The 16,613-nt window shown below is 36.8% G+C and overlaps 2 protein-coding genes and 1 long non-coding RNA gene across 3 annotated transcripts; 2 read left to right on the top strand and 1 right to left on the bottom strand.

Annotated features, from left to right (window-relative positions):
* Positions 1-3,114: 3,114 nt before the first annotated feature.
* LOC103431116 (E3 ubiquitin-protein ligase RGLG2-like) lies at positions 3,115-7,661 on the top strand. The gene is made up of 12 exons (XM_008369265.4): positions 3,115-3,450; positions 4,837-5,125; positions 5,353-5,437; positions 5,513-5,653; positions 5,745-5,861; positions 5,950-6,047; positions 6,179-6,258; positions 6,336-6,441; positions 6,554-6,681; positions 6,787-6,964; positions 7,078-7,134; positions 7,224-7,661. Exons 2-12 carry the CDS (start codon positions 4,856-4,858, stop codon positions 7,302-7,304), a joined length of 1,341 nt encoding a protein of 446 aa, XP_008367487.1. The 5' UTR covers positions 3,115-3,450; positions 4,837-4,855; the 3' UTR covers positions 7,305-7,661.
* A 971-nt stretch (positions 7,662-8,632) lies between these two features.
* LOC103431143 (aldehyde oxidase GLOX-like) lies at positions 8,633-10,497 on the top strand. The gene has a single exon (XM_008369287.3). It carries the CDS (start codon positions 8,648-8,650, stop codon positions 10,340-10,342), a length of 1,695 nt encoding a protein of 564 aa, XP_008367509.3. The 5' UTR covers positions 8,633-8,647; the 3' UTR covers positions 10,343-10,497.
* Positions 10,498-13,091: 2,594 nt separating this feature from the next.
* LOC114821206 (uncharacterized) lies at positions 13,092-15,027 on the bottom strand. The gene is made up of 3 exons (XR_003768646.2): positions 14,735-15,027; positions 13,727-13,784; positions 13,092-13,448 (listed from the first exon to the last, which is right to left on the bottom strand). It is a non-coding gene; the product is annotated as an uncharacterized lncRNA (long non-coding RNA).
* Positions 15,028-16,613: the final 1,586 nt, after the last annotated feature.

Here is a 16,613-nt window from a genome sequence, read left to right as displayed (position 1 = left end):
AAAACCTTAGATATGGGTGCACTTTGATTCGACGGCAACACGACCTCCAACGCCTCGATCTTGGCTTGGGTTTTGTTCCTGGGGTTGAGATATTGTTTTACATAACTCACAGAAACAGTGGATCGCCGCCGTGGAGCTTCGGAGAAGACGAAGCTCGTTAGTCATGAAATCACCACTAACAATCGTCAAGTTTATATGGAAATTGAAGAGGGATGGTCGGTGAGTCTAGTGGTGGTGGTGAGTGACTCCAACTTGTCAGAAAATGGACCGAAGCGGCGACAGAATAAGCCTCCAAAAACCAGGTCGAAACCGGGTCAAAAGGATCCGGCCCTGGTTGGCTGTTTCTCCCATTTTCTCTTTTCCCTCCTTTCTTTCCTCTCTTATGGGTTCACTCCCCACCTTCCTCTCTGATTGGTTAGCGCCCCTTCTTTTCTTTCCATCACAGCCACACACGTGGCACAACCTCATTACTCCAACAAAATCTGGAGCCTTCTAAATGATGGTTAAATGACCAATTCACCCCCTATCTTTGTTGGCCTATAACTTCTTCGTTATAACACCAAATTACGTTCCATTTACAACCACGCGTTTGTCACGCTGAGTACTATAAGAATATGTCAAGAAAACGGATCTTACCTGACACGACAATTCGGTCAACAAAAGTCAACACATTTTCCTCGAAGGGCATTTTTATAATTTCACATTTTAAAATTATAAAATTCGAAATATTTGGGGACGGGTCGTTACATCCCTCCTCCTCTCTCGGCATTTTGGAAGGAAGTACAAAATCTGGATAGGATCAATAAAATACCTAAACGACAAGGCAATAGAAGAGATGTTTTGCAATAGGGTCTTGGGGTGGTTGTGGTGAAGCCAATACGCCGCCATGTCAAACACTTCTATAAGGTCTTTTCTGTATTGTAGGTGACAGATAACAAATGAAAAATGTTCACCCATAAATGACTTTGTGAGGATTTTGGGAATTCGTGAATCGTGTCTGTTTATCGTACATCGTGAGATCAAAAATAATTTTAAATTTTTTTATTTAAAATTGAATACAAATAATGCCTGATGAAAATTGACCGCACGATTCACGAACGCCCAAGATCCTCACAAAGAGGATCAAGAGAGGATCCTATGAAAGTCTCACCACTCTGATTAGATGGTGACAAGTACAACTCTTCTATTAGATATTCATATGTATCCCAAAAGTATTTTTTTTAGTCACATTTTTCATATCATATTTGTATCATTTTTCTAATAAAGATGAGACTCACATGATGCAAGAAGAAGCAAGGACAAGGGATAGATAACCTGGAATCACTCAACCAGGGGCAACGGAGCTCGGTCGACGTTACTAATCGTGTATTCACTCATGATCAAACCAAATGCTTGATTTTAGAAGGAGAAACAACTCACTTCGATTGCACTAAGCAAATATGTTTTTTTAATAAAACAAGTCTCCTATCCAAGGGCTTCTAATACATCAATATTTAAAGGAATTGATGACAAAGGAACATAAATAGACTACAACTTCTTAATGGAATTGGATCTTATCCGGATCCATTTTATGGGGATCTTAGGGATTCCCACATCTTAGTCATTCAACGTGTATCTTGTGGTCAGAAATTATTTGACTTTTTTATTTAAAATTAAACACAAATAGTATCTAATGAAAACTAACCGCACGATGTACGTTGAACGACTAGGATGTGAGGAATCCTAGGATCCCCACAAAGTGGATCCGGAGAGAATCTTCTTCCCTTCCTAATAAACTCTCTAAAAATGACTTAACAAGTTCCTATGTCATTAAATATAAATTAAAATGCCTTTATTACTTACATTTCCAATGTCAATGAGAAGATTTCAATTTGCTTTTCCTTAAGCCTTGGCTCCCGCATCATCACATATGTCGGTGGATCTTATCTCTGTTAGAGAAGTGATATAAACATAGTATACAAAATATGATAAATGTAGCAGTACTCTATATCCTGTTAGGTTTCATGCCAAGACGAAACCCCTAGAAGGAAAACAAACCCTTTATCATGTGCATAACATGTGCTTCCAAAGTTTCCCCACTAGCAAGTGGTTGATGAATGAAGAAATAACTGGGAAAGAACGGTCCCATCTAATCAAATTATTGGAAATGTTATTTTACTTAAATCCTAACTCAAGCTTTTTTGTTAAAAAAAAAAAACACAAACAAACAAACAAACTCAAGCTTTATTTTCAGCATAATCTTGATGCAGGCATATCATCAGAATTTGTCATGAAAAACCTCTTTGTTTAATTTATTTTTCTTAGAAAAAAGTTAGGAAAATGATTATAGAGATCAATTTTATAAGCAATGTGAACAAGGCATGTGTCTTTAGTCGCACTTTGAGCCAAAAAAATTTAAGGAAATTATTATTGACATTTTAAAATTTTCATTTTCATTCTAAACTATTTATATTTAAAAAGAAAATACATTTGTGAGAAGTGCAAAATGTAATTTTTTTAGTGCCAATAACAATTCTCTTTTTAATACCATTATTTTACATATATCGTACAAAAAAAAATATTCATTCATCATAATCTCGACGGAAGAAAAGGAAAAAACAAAAAGTTACCCTTATTCCCCTAAATCCAATTCGATGTGCCTCAAGTTCCTACTGTTGTGGAGATGATTGTTATTAGAAATGTCTCATTGCATTTTCGTCTTAACTCGGTTTACATTGAGACATTACATGATTATCATATTTAACCATCATTTCATTCTTAACCAAGTATATATGAAAATAAAAAATAAAAACACACACATAAAAATAAAAAATAAAAAACTAGATGAATTTGAGATCTTAAGGATCAAATATTCACCAACAAGTCTTAACAACAATAATAGGTTTTTTTTTTCTTAAGAAATCTTCAGTTGTACGAGATAAATTTAATTGAATCAACTTAACAACAATACGGCTTCAAGAACATCAAATAGCTAAATTTAAGTGCCACGTAACACAACATAACATCCAATTGTTGACCAATTCAATATCCTAAGAACAAAAATCAAATACGAGATCTCAGATAATGAATCACTTAAACTACAAATCTCTTATACGAATTCAGGAAATGCATCCATCACATGTGCACAAAAAAGCAACCAAGTGAATTCGGTGGGCAACGCTACCAGCCAAAACACAAAAGGAAAAACACTGCAAGGAACCTTTTTTATCTAGAAGGAAACTACGTAGGAACCTTCACCAGTAAACTACGAACGCAAGTGTCGACCTGTCTGTCTATCATAGACTCAAAGACTTACACTCTTCAGTCGTTGCAAACTTGTAAGAACAACAAACGTTTGCCCAGTTACCACTTCAGCCCACAGACTTCTCCGCCCCCTGACTTACAACAACCTCGTCAACTCGGATATGTTCCAAAACATCATCTTCCTCTCGAAAAATGTCGGTCTGAGAGGTACCAATTCTTCTTCTTTTTCCTGCCATTTTTGTAATTTTTTTAAGTCTTTTTTTCTTTTTATTTTTTTATTTTTTTATTTTTTTATTTTTATGATTTGGGTTTTTGTGTCTTTCTCTGAATTGGAATGTGGGTTGTGAAAAAGTTTGGATCTTGATTGATAATTATCATGAATTGGAAAAAGAAATTGATTATTTGTTTATAGGGTGCTAAAAGATGTATTTGATTTGTTGCATTTTATTTTTGGCTTGAAATTGTGCTGATGTCTTCTGGTTTGTGTTCAATTTCACTAATTCAAATATGAAATCGTTTTAATTTTGACGGCATTATCGAATTCGGACCGATTCTTTGTCTGTGAATGAAGCTTGGAAATTGGAATGGATGGCCCTGGTTGTGTTAATTGTTTTGTTCAGTTTTCTTGAGATTATTTTAATTATAATTTTAATAATTCTGTTTCTTGGGTTATATGATAGGCTTTTTAGCAAAATAGTCTTTGAGATTGGTATAACTCTTCTTTTTGTTCCTTGACAATGAAAATCAATAAAAGTGGTTTTTGAATTTGTACACTATAAATCATTTTGGTCATTCTGTGAAAAATTTGTCAATATTCTCGTTAAATAGAGGGGTTGGTTTGACAAAAAATACCTTTAAAAAAGTGATCACGTAGTCGTCCAAGTGAAAATTTAACGAGAATATTGATAGCTTTTTCACGGAAAAACCAAAATGATTTACTATGGACAAACTCAGGAACCACGTTTATCGATTTTCATTGTCAGGGACAAAAACGAGGAGTTATGGGATCATTTTGAATAAAAAACCTTATATGATATGTTCATATTTGAATCGAACGGGATAATTGATTTAGTTAATTGGCTTTTTAGCCAAAATGGTCTTTGAGATTTTCATAACACATAACTTTGGTCCCTAAGATTGTTCACCATCCATTATTTTGGTCATTCCATTAAAAAAACTTCGTTAAGTGGTCTTGAGCTTTTTAATGGAAGGATCAAAATGATGGATGGTTGACAATCTCAAGGACCAAAGTTATGTGTTATGCAAATCTCAAATACCAAAATTATATGTTATGCAAATCTCAGGGATCGAAGTTATGTGTTATACCCTCAACTTAATGGAGTTTTTTAACGGAATGACCAAAATAATGGATGGTGGACAATCTCAGGGACCACTTCTATTGATTTTAAATCTCAAGGACTAAAGTTATGTATTATGCAAATCTCAAGGAGCATTTTGACTAAAAAGCCTAGCTAATTTCCCGTAAAGTGATCTTTAGTGATTGTTAGATGAAAAGAACGAGCATTTCAAAGTGTGAACTCAATCGGAGGTTGATTTGTAACAATTATTAGTTCATGTTTGTTGAATGTGCAGTGTTCTAGTAGAATAACTGATGGGTGGGAAGAGTTCAAAACGTTCAACTTCGAGACATCCTTCTTTTGGGACCGCATCACGTTCTTGGAGTCATCAGAGTTATCAAGAGGCACCATATGCACAGCCACCATTGATACCATCATATGCACCGCCAAGCCAGGACTACCGGCCACAGCAGTATTATGCACCTCCACCTCAAAGCCATGGCAGTGCTTGGCCAACAGGGTCGAATACAGGGTCGGGTACAAAGTTTGGGAGAATAAATGATGATTACAATAGCCTGGACCAGGTAAAATGCAAGATTTTATAGTAATTGAACTGATACAATTGCCGAACATTTCTTGAAAAGAAGTGCAGCCAATTTCTCTTGTCGTGGACAACTTTCTTTTAGTCACAATGTACTCAATGGTTATACTGATGGCATCTCTCTTTGAAGCAAATATGATGTGAAATCATTGTAACTGCTTATGTTACTTGAGTAATTATCATGACATTCTCACTTTTGTCTTTCGATAGGTCACAGATGCATTGGCGCGTGCTGGTCTTGAGTCATCCAATCTTATTGTTGGCATTGATTTCACAAAAAGCAACGAGTGGACAGGTTTGCCCTGGTCTCGGAGCTTAGAAGTCTTTTCTTAAGTTATAGTGAAACATTCTTGACTTACTTTTCTATCAGGTGCAAGGTCATTTCATCGGAAAAGCTTGCATCACATTGGAGAAGAGCAAAATCCCTATGAACAGGGAATAGCAATTATAGGGAAAACATTGTCTTCCTTTGATGAAGATAACTTGATTCCCTGTTTCGGATTTGGAGATGGTATTTCATCTAACAGTTGTCTTACTCTTCAGATTTAGCTTGTCGAGTTTTTGGCAATAGAGATTTTACATGATTTTTGTATATTTTGCAGCATCTACCCATGACCAAGAAGTTTTCAGTTTCTACCCGGATGAGGGATCTTATTGCAATGGTTTTGAAGAAGTATTGAGACGATATAGAGAATTAGTCCCTCAGCTACGACTTGCCGGTTGCAATTTGTTTCACTTCCTTTTCCCTTTTATTTTCCTGGTTGGTTATTCGCTTATGGAGATTCATACCCTTTTTTCTTGTGGCAGGGCCCACATCCTTTGCCCCTATTATTGAAATGGGCATCACTATTGTTGAGCAAAGTGGCGGTCAGTACCATGTGTTGGTGATAATAGCTGATGGGCAGGTATATTGCTTCTCGTCTCTATCTTATAGTTATACCGGTGTGAAAAATTCTGATCGAGCAGAAGTGATTTGCATAGCAATATGATTGTGCACTCAACTATTTTGTATAATGGAGACTACAAATTGTCACAGGTGACCAGAAGTGTTGATACCGGGCGTGGCCAGTTAAGCCCGCAGGAAAGGAAAACTGTTGAAGCAATTGTTAAAGCGAGGTAAATCTTAGAATGTTTGTTTCCTCGGTCTTATTCTTTTCACCAATAGATTTCATGATTTTCCTGTTATATTGTAGCGAGTATCCCTTATCAATTATACTAGTTGGAGTTGGAGATGGACCATGGGATATGATGAAAGAATTTGATGACAACATCCCTGCTCGGACCTTCGATAACTTTCAGGCAAGTATTTTTAGGGATAGAGGGTATCATCTTGATAGAGTATGTATGCCTTATTATCTATTATCTCTTCAAACTTTAATTGAAAGGTGCTGTTTTCTTTTGTCCTCTGTAGTTTGTGAATTTTACGGAAATTATGGCAAAGAATATGGACCGTTCGAGAAAAGAAGCAGAATTTGCTCTTGCAGCACTGATGGAAATACCTTCCCAGTATAAAGCAACACTAGAACTTAATATATTAGGGTAATAATCTAACTTAAGTCTAATGGGCTTTGAGGATTTGCTATTGCAGCTTTGGGTGACATAAGTTCATTTGCAAATCATCGTTTCGTTTCATTGCTTATACAGCGCCACAAGAGGGAAGGCTATAGATAGGGTACCTCTGCCCCCACCTCATTATGGTTCGTCTTCTTTTAGCTCCCCAAAAACTTCACGATCAAGTAGTTTTCGTCCAAGTGCACCTTCTAGGCAACGTGATGAGTTTGTTAGCACAGCACATCCTGCCGGTTCAACTTCTGACAATAATGTAATTGCCCTCTTTCTACTTCTTTTTATGAGGAGGCTTAATATGTTATGGCACGGACAGCAAAATCTCATCAGTATGACAAGTTTAGACTTATATTTTTGTGATTCTTGCAGGTCTGTCCCATTTGCCTAACCGATCCGAAGAATATGGCATTTGGTTGTGGACATCAGGTAATGATTTATTCGTCTTTTACACCTTATGGAATTGGATGAAAGTTTGAACAACGAATAACTGAGTTGGATATGAATATTGTTTGCAGACATGCTGTGACTGTGGACAAGATCTGGACTTATGTCCCATATGCAGAACCAGCATAATCACCCGAATAAAGCTCTATTAGATGTTGACATGAAATTTGGACCGCTGCAACTTCAACTCCAAGTTCATTTCCATTCCTTGCAATGTCTTCCATCAAGAGGAACTGAGTCCCTTGTACATATCTTCCCTTTTGCTGGATGAAGGATGTCGACATTTGGAGATATTGGTCGGACTTGGACGCCCACAGCTAGAATTGCTCCTATGGCGACTTCTGTGTTTGAATTTTTGTTTCATGTCATTGTTTTCGCGTCTACTTATTACCACTTTCGTCCAATTAAATTCAACATATAACTGCTTGTATGCCTCATATATGTACACAAGACATTTTGTAATCAGTAAGTTTCTCCTTATCAGCTATGGCATGTCGTTTCGAGACCAACTGATGAATCGGCGTCATGTCGTTTCTATGTCCAACACAAACATAAAAATGACATGTCGTGCACCTACTGACGCTGGAATTTGGTACTTAAATTTCAATTTTTCTTGCTGGAGTTGCTGTAAATTAAAAAAATAAATAAATTACCTACATTTTGCCCAAGTTTGTGGTATCACCCAAAGGCTCACTCTTCATAAGCAATAAACATGGAGAATTCATAGGATAAGATGACTTATTTTCTGGGAAGACAAATACTGTCATGAGAAACTTTTGAGTGTGGTTGTCACTCTAGTTATGGTGTTTTTAATTCACGTGTTATGATATGAATAGATGAAAATGTTGGTGTTTTCCAACTTAAGTTATAACTGAGATCAATGAGTCCTCATAGCAACACATGATGTTACTAATTCATGTGTTATGATATGACGGAACGTTAGGATTGATACTTTTCCAACTTAGTTTTAACGTATATCAATAATGAATAAAATATGTGTTTATAGCCCATGTGAAATCGTAACACCAAGTGTGATAGTCACACGAAAAACTCTTGATCGCATGGAGATCAAATTTTTTGCACTCACAACCCTCTGTGGTCTCTGTGATTTGTCTCGTTGACACATGGTCATTTATTTAAACTCCACTTAGCAATATTAACTCTTCAATTTATCTTCTCAATTAAAAAATTAAAAACTAAAGATAAATTAAGTCAAAATGACACATTTCACTCAAATAAATAAATCATAGAAAGGTCACAAAGAATTTTAAGTGCATAAGATTTGAAGTCGAACGCATGAAGAACGAATAAGTTGTACATTACATAACCAAACGCCCCATATTAAGCTCCAAAACTTTCACATAAAGAATGTGTTTCAAAAAATTCTGCTACTCTTTGGGGGAGTGAGCAGACTAAATTTTAGCCAACTAGCCTATATATTTAAGACTGCACTCTTTCACATCAATCAAACGCAAAGAAACACTCATACTCTCTCATGGCGCACCACAATCACTTCCCTTTTGTGATAAAATCCATGATCGCTGCTTTGTTCTTCATACTGCATTGTATCATGTTTAGCGGTACGGTTGCAGGAAGCCGGAAAGGGCAATGGCAACAGCTACTAAACAACACCGGTGTGGTGGCCATGCATATGGCATTGACACACCACAACACTGTCATCATGTTTGATCAAACAGAAGCAGGCCCTTCGGGGTACAGGCTTCGAACGCGCCACAACGGAAACAGATGCACAGATAACCGTGATGACGTAGCAGACTCGTCGTGCTATGCTCACTCCGTGGAGTACGACATTTCTAGCAACAAAGTTAGGCCTCTGAGGCTGTACACTGATACCTGGTGCTCCTCAGGGTCTTTCTTGAGCAACGGGACACTTCTGCAGACAGGCGGATATGGGAGTGGCACGCGAAGAATTCGATACTATAGACCTTGTGGTAATGGAAAATGTAATTGGAGGCAGTCAGAAAGATCGTTATCTAAGGATCGTTGGTACGCTTCAAATCAATTGCTCCCGGAACATGATAGGGTTATTGTGGTTGGTGGAAGAAGGACATTTACGTACGAATTTGTTCCAAAAATGTCATCCAATGAAGGCTCTCATGAGCTTTCGTTCTTGCACCAAACTTATGACCCAAACGAAGGAGGGAACAACCTCTATCCCTTCCTTCACCTTTCATCAGATGGAAATTTGTTCATCTTTGCCAACCGAAACTCCATTCTTTTCGATTACGAACGCAACAGGGTGATCAAGACCTTCCCACGCATTCCCGGTGATGGCTCAAGGAACTATCCAGGCTCCGGCTCATCAGTGATCCTCCCTCTAGACCATGCAAACAGGTTCGAAAAAGTGGAAGTCATGGTGTGTGGCGGCGCTGCCTCAGGAGCCTACAGAGCAACAAGACAAAACAGGTTCTTGAAAGGCCTGAGCTCTTGTGGAAGAATGGTGATCACAGGGAACAGACACAAGTGGAACATGGAGAACATGCCAGGCCCTCGCCTTCTCAATGACATGCTCATCCTCCCAACCGGAAATGTCCTAATCATCAACGGTGCCAAGCGTGGCTCGGGTGGATGGAACAATGCAAGAAATGCTTCACTCCGGCCTTACCTCTACAAACCAAATAACAAACTAGGCAAAAGGTTCTCGGTCCTCAAGTCGACGAAAATTGCAAGAATGTATCACTCCTCAGCCGTTCTTTTGCCCGATGGGCGGGTTTTAGTTGGTGGTGGAAACCCTCATGACAGGTACACTTTCAGCAATGTGGCCTACCCAACAGAGCTTAGGCTCCAAGCATTTGTCCCACACTACATGAGAAGGAAATACCATACACATAGACCTACTAATGTGACCATACAATATGGTCAAAATAATTACAATGGTGTGAGGTATGGGGAAGAATTTAATGTGACGTTTCTCTTGGAGAGGAAACCAAGCGATGTGGTGGAGTTTACCGCTTACTCGCCGCCTTTCACGACGCACTCCATATCCATGAACCAGAGGCTGCTCAAGCTGAGGTGCAAGAGTCTGGTTAGGGCACAGAGTGGTTTGGTACATGCAGTTGTGGAGGCTCCTCCCTCTGCTAATGTTGCACCCTCTGGCTATTACATGCTTACTGTTGTGAATGGTGGGACTCCTAGCATGTCTGAGTGGGTTAGGTTCATGCATCATTGAGGTCCTTTGTTGATTTTAGTACTGCTACTATATATATATATGATCCCCAAAAATGTTAGATGGGGATGAGAATAATTCATGTTTGCAAAAGAAAGAAGCCATTTTAATGTTTTCTCATGATTATAACCAATGTGTTTTCTATTTTTTTTCCTTTATCTATTTGTTTATTTTAATTCTGTTAAAATTTTACAAACCTGTTTAAAAGTGCTTAAAATAATTAAAATTGCTTTCAAAATTATTTTTTATTATATTTGACAAAAAAAAAAAACGTGTTTTCAAGAAACACTTGCATTTTTATTAAAAAATTTAATATATTTTTAAAAACACTTATGGGCAAAAGTTTTTTTTTTAAAGTATTTTTAAACCAGGCCCATATACATATTAAACCTGCGCACTTTTGCTTAGAGCAACTCCACCCTTGGAGCCATTCCCCTGACAATCTACTATTGAATCCACTCTATTGAACAGTAACTGCCTTTAATGAATAGTAACTACCATTAATGAACAGTAATTACCTTTTGCATCTCCATCCTTGGAGCCCTCCCCCTGGTAATAGGTAATAAAATAGTAGTTTTTTTTGTTTGTTTAAATAATATAAAATATAAAAAAACAGAGAAATGGGGTTGTAGGGCCTCGGGCTGACACAAAAAACAATAAAAAAATGCCTTGGCCCTCGGGCTGCAGGCCTGTCAACTATCCACCCCCCTTGTGCTCGGGCTCCCACTCTCACTCGGGCCCTCCATGGCTGGAGAAGAATCAACAGGCCCTCGAGCCCCTTCCTGCAGCCCGTCCCCCGTCCAAAAACGAAGGCTGGAGTTGCTCTTATAGAAGATAACTAGTAAATTTTACCCTTACACGTTATTGTGCGAGTAAGAATATAATTATAGATTATGTTTTTAACATATAAATATGCAAAGAGTTATAAATACCAAACACAAAATGGAAAAAATATTTTTATAAAGCTGTCTAAGTTTATATAATTTACAGAAAAGACATTATCAAATGCCTTATCATCAGTATACAAAAAATGGTTAACCTAGTATTCCCCCTTGACAGTTAGTGTTTCATTTGCATGACTACTTGAACAAAAAATACTGTAAAAGAGCACATTGTTTACATACACAAAAAGAATGGGGAATTGAAGTGAGGATCTACTATTTACACACACAAAATTATCAACTTATACTTGTTTGTTTTGGATTACAGATGCCAACATTCTTTAAGACATGAGCAAAAGTTTTTACTTGAAGCAGTCACTGCAGAAAAAGAACATTATAGCAGAAGAGTAAGATGAACAAACCAAAGATAAAAACATCAAGGCTTTTATTTGGCATGAACTCGTATAAAAGCAGCTTTTCCTCTCCCTCAAAGCTGCACGCAAAGAGCCGCACCAGGTTTTTGTGTTGGAAGTCTTGCAACGGTTACCACCTCATTTTTGAACTCCTATAAGCCTTGCCATGACTAATCTACACCTACTTTCGTATTGATTTTGTTGTATTGATTCACCAAATGTATGTCTAACCTTTCTTAGCATTTTCAGTTGTTTTAGTGCAATGATGTGCATGAATTAATACAACATAAACTTACATAGTTTGTGAGTGAATCACCTAGAAACTAAGGTATGTGTAGGCATTTATTCACGGAATCAACTAAGGTATGTGTAGGCCTTTATTCACGACGGGTTAAGTAGTTTTGGAATTCTCTTTCGCTTCACATGGAAACCTGCTTTACCGTCTCTAGGCTACTAATAAGTGTGCTCAACGTTCAAATGGTTCTTTGACACGCTACTTAGCTTTTCTGATTATTTAGTTAATTAAGTCCATGATGACAATACTATAATTTCAAAATTGATAGCAAACAACCATTCCTTCAAATGAAAGTAGTTGATGTTAAATTGCAGCAGGAAAAGCAATTAATCTAATAGTGTTCTTATTTGGTTATAAACAAAAACATCATCATCACCACTTTTAACAACACACAGTCCATATTAACAAAAGTATCACCATCACCACTTTAATAACAGTACTTGATATAGTATATATATATAAGACTTATAATGCGTGATATATTAACAAATACCATAGTACAGTTTCTAAACAGAAGCAAAACCAACCAGCCAAAAAAAATTCAATTCAAGTGAACGCTAAAACATAGGATATAACACTCAGATCAATTGATAAAAGGAAAAAGTAAAAAAACTTTATACCTGACAAAAAGAAGCATGAACTCCAGCCACAAATCCTTAAGACATAACCTATTTCCAATAAAATAAAATAAAAATAAAAATGCATGCTCCAACGAAAGAACATCATAGACAGCAAAACACACTACTAGAAATTTGACTTTTACTAACAAAAGTACTTTGTCGGCAAAAATCAAAATTTGTTGGCAAAGAGTCTTCCCCAACGAAAAATTTTGTCAGCCATTTCGTCACGCAAAGCATGTCGGATAAGAGTTTCCCGAATTTTTTTTTGTGTTTCGTCGGCTAAGGTTCAATTTTTCTCAATAAACTATTTTTTGTCGGCATTTACATCTTTCCCAACAAATATTTCATCGGTAAAGAGCTTTTATGCCGGCAAATAATACTTTTTAGCCAACAAATTATGTTCATCATCATGGAAATTTTGTCAGCGCAGTCTTCTCTCCTGACAAAATTAGTATCGTCGGGAAAGACATTTAATTTATATAAAAAAATAACTCTTCAATGCTCAACTATTATATATGCAAATCCAAATACAATACAAAAAAATTGTTAAGAAATAATACTTTATTGATTGATAAATTTCAAATGTACACCTAGAATGCTTATACAAAAGCATGTCACACAATAAAATTATCTCACTGCCATTCCTTAAAGTCGGCTGCCATGTAGCATTATGCAAGAGCTTGTGTCATGAGGAAAGGGGCATTCCCAGCTTCATTTCCACGCAAGAAAATGATCATTCCCAAATTTATATCAAATGGCCTTCAAAAATCCATTAGCACCAAATATGCAGGACCTTGTGTCATGGTGCAAGAGGCGAAGAATTTAGTGGCTTACTGAAGACCATCAGTTGCGACCTCAAACCTTGGATGATATAGCACCATGGTAGAAAATGGGGAAGGGCTACAATAACACCATAGTATTACAATAAACAATGAAAACTTAACCAATTTGTCAACAAGAAAGCATGTAGTTATATCTAATACTTTCCCATTACAAAGGGCTCATCCCTTTCTAAGTTCATATTCCTCCAATCCCAATATACTTGAGACATTATATTGAATGTTAACTCATAAAGTCCTCCTTTACGATAGTCCAAATTGACATTATATTGAATGTTAACATTTAAAAGTTAAGTGCATGCCAAATTTGGGTACTGCAAAACTAGGAAAAGTATTGACCTGATCAACCCGTAGAACAGTGCAGGCAGCATCTGCAGCATAATTGAGAGCAAAGAACCTGTAACAAGCCGACTATTAGTTTATATGTCAACTTGAATGTTCTTTGCCTGCAAACTTTTCATTGGCATAGGTCTAAATGTTTCGAGCCGACGAATTAAATTTTTTGTTGGGCAAAGACTCTTATGCAGACAAAATTTTACTTTATCGACTTTAAGTTTGTCAGCAAAATAATATTTTCTAATAGTGACAACATCACAATTGCAAAGGAAAAACAAAAACTCTAAAGCAAAACAAAACAAAATCGAAAGCAAAAAGCACAATAAAAATGAGGATCAAACATACAAACCCAGAATGAGGACCAAACTTACAAACCCAGATTTGCAAGCAGCAATACAGAAAGAGGAGAAAAAGCAGAAGTCCAAAGAAAAAAAAAAGGAAATATGACGGTAAACGTGCAGGAAGAAAAGAGAAATAAAAGAGAATAGCTTACAAACCCAAATTTATGAGCACCAATACAAAGAGGGGAGAAAACGCAGAAGTCAAAACCAAAAATCAAGACAAATGAGAGAGCAAACGTGAGGGAAAGAAAAAAAAATTTTAAAAGCCAAATGCAAGGATGATCAACACGTGGTCTGCCATGCCCAATATATATATATATATATTTCTCCCACTTCGCATGCCCAAAAAAAAAAATATATATATATTTCTGCCACTTCGCATTTATTATTTCATTTTCAAGGAATGGGTATTTGTTACTATCAAGGAACAAAATGCCAATAATATCGGCGATACATCGCCGATATTATCGGTTTTTCGCCGGACCGATATTTTAATAGGTATCCAAAGGGTTTTCGTCAAAATATCGCGATATTATCGCGAAATTTCGGAACTGTGCAAGTCGGAGACGAACGCCGGAGCTTCTACAGCTCCGGCCGACTGTAAAACAGCCCCCTAGACTCCGATCTAGGTATGAAAATGAAGCCCAAGGGAAGAGGAAGAGATCTATACCATTTTCAAGGCATGCCGTGGTCGGAGCTCGATGGAGTTTCGCCTTGGAACCCACGGTCCACACCAGAAACTGGGTTTTGGTTTTCTCCAAACTTTTGCACTGGTTTCCATGGTGCTACCATCCTTGTCTGCACTAGCAGAGGGAGAATAAGAACGAGGGAGATGAGGGAGTGCTGGTGTGTGTGTGTGTGAGTTCGGGGAAGAACCGAAGAAGGAATGAGAGTTGCAGAGAGAGGGAGAGCATGGGAAAGTGGAGAGAAAGAGAGGACTGAGAGAGGAGAGATGAGAGCCTTGGAGACAAAAATAAGGGGGTGGACCCCTTGGGATCATTAATTAAGATCCAAAAACAATAATTTTTTTAAAAAATAAAAAATAAAAACCTAGAAAGTAAAATTATAAACTAAAGGGAGGGATTTTACATTAAGGCCTTATTCGAAGATGTCAAACTAGAAATATACCAACTGATAGATTACTTTATGAAAAATTGGTAGAATGAGACATAAAGATAAAGTCATCTAACTTGTAAGGCAACTTTCTTGACATAGTATTTTACGTCAATATATAATTTTGAATTTCATAGGAACTCTATGTGGTACTAAGTCACTCATGTATCTTACTATGCAATGTATAAAGTGTAAAATATTGTACTAATTCATTATATATAAATGATTATGGTGTGTTTATACTTCTTTCATTAATTACTACATATTTTCTACACTCACAATATTTGTCAGCTCGCTATATAATCAACTTGATAATGTTAAATCCATCATGTAATGCATTTCCTTCCAATTTTTTGTGATAAACTAATAGATAATTGACTAAATAAATATCCTGCAAAGTTTCAATAAAAATTTTCAAGTTTTTCTTACAATTTCCGTGGTTTTCATGTAATTTTTATCGATATCGATATTATCCCGATATTTCCATCGATATTTTCGTGTTTTCGAACTACCGATATTTCTGATATTACCGATATTTAATACCTTGGTTACTATCACCAGCACCAGGCAACTGCAATGGCAATGACATCTCCCTTTTCCACTGTCTCTCTCTCAAATGGAAGGGGATGGTCAACATGTGGCATAATGTAAATCAAAAGCAACCAAAATATGCTTTCAGCATCACCAATAATATATATATATATATATATGTATGTATGTATGTATGTATATATTTCTGCTACTTTTCATTATCTCTTTTTCAAGGAATGGGTCTTCGTATTTATTATCTCTTTTGTGGGTGGCCTTTATCTTTTGGCTTTTTTTCAAGGGATGTGATATTCACACGCTCATTTTTACTTCTCACATACCTGTCAAAGTTTCAGCCGTTGGATCGGATGAATTGAAGAATATCAAACAGTAAAAATTAACAAGGGATGTGTGAAAAGTAAAAAGGAGCACACCTCTTTTTCAAAGGCTTCGGATGTAGCAAAGAAGGGAGTGCAAGCTGATGAGAGACGCGAGGCCACGAAGGACAAAACAGACTTTTCACTGTAGCAAATTGTAAACAGTACGGGAACCGAAGCAGAAACCAAGGGTATTTCTGCCCTTTCACTATTGGTAAACAGTGCTACCTCTCGCCTAATGAACAGTACATTTCTGCCGAGCTTTAGTAGATATAAATATTGACGTTGGTGCGTTCGCGAGTGGTTGGTTTCAACTTTCTGGGCCATGAAAGTCTATTTCATATAAATTAAGGGTGGGGACGGCTTAGGTTGAGCAGCCCTACGACATTACGTCTAGTTTCAAGCATATATCTTGATTCGTTCGACCTTCTAGATTGGGACGGCTCTTAAATTTTAGGGGTCATGTGTGGGAAGATAATAAACAGACCATTATACAAATATTTTTGCTACAAAACTAATTTATGTGTCTAT

This window comes from Malus domestica, chromosome 14 (genome assembly GCF_042453785.1).
Source record: "Malus domestica chromosome 14, GDT2T_hap1".
Classification (NCBI taxonomy): Eukaryota; Viridiplantae; Streptophyta; class Magnoliopsida; order Rosales; family Rosaceae; genus Malus; species Malus domestica.
Note: the sequence above shows the minus strand (reverse complement) of the source record. Positions and strands in the feature narration are given on the sequence as shown.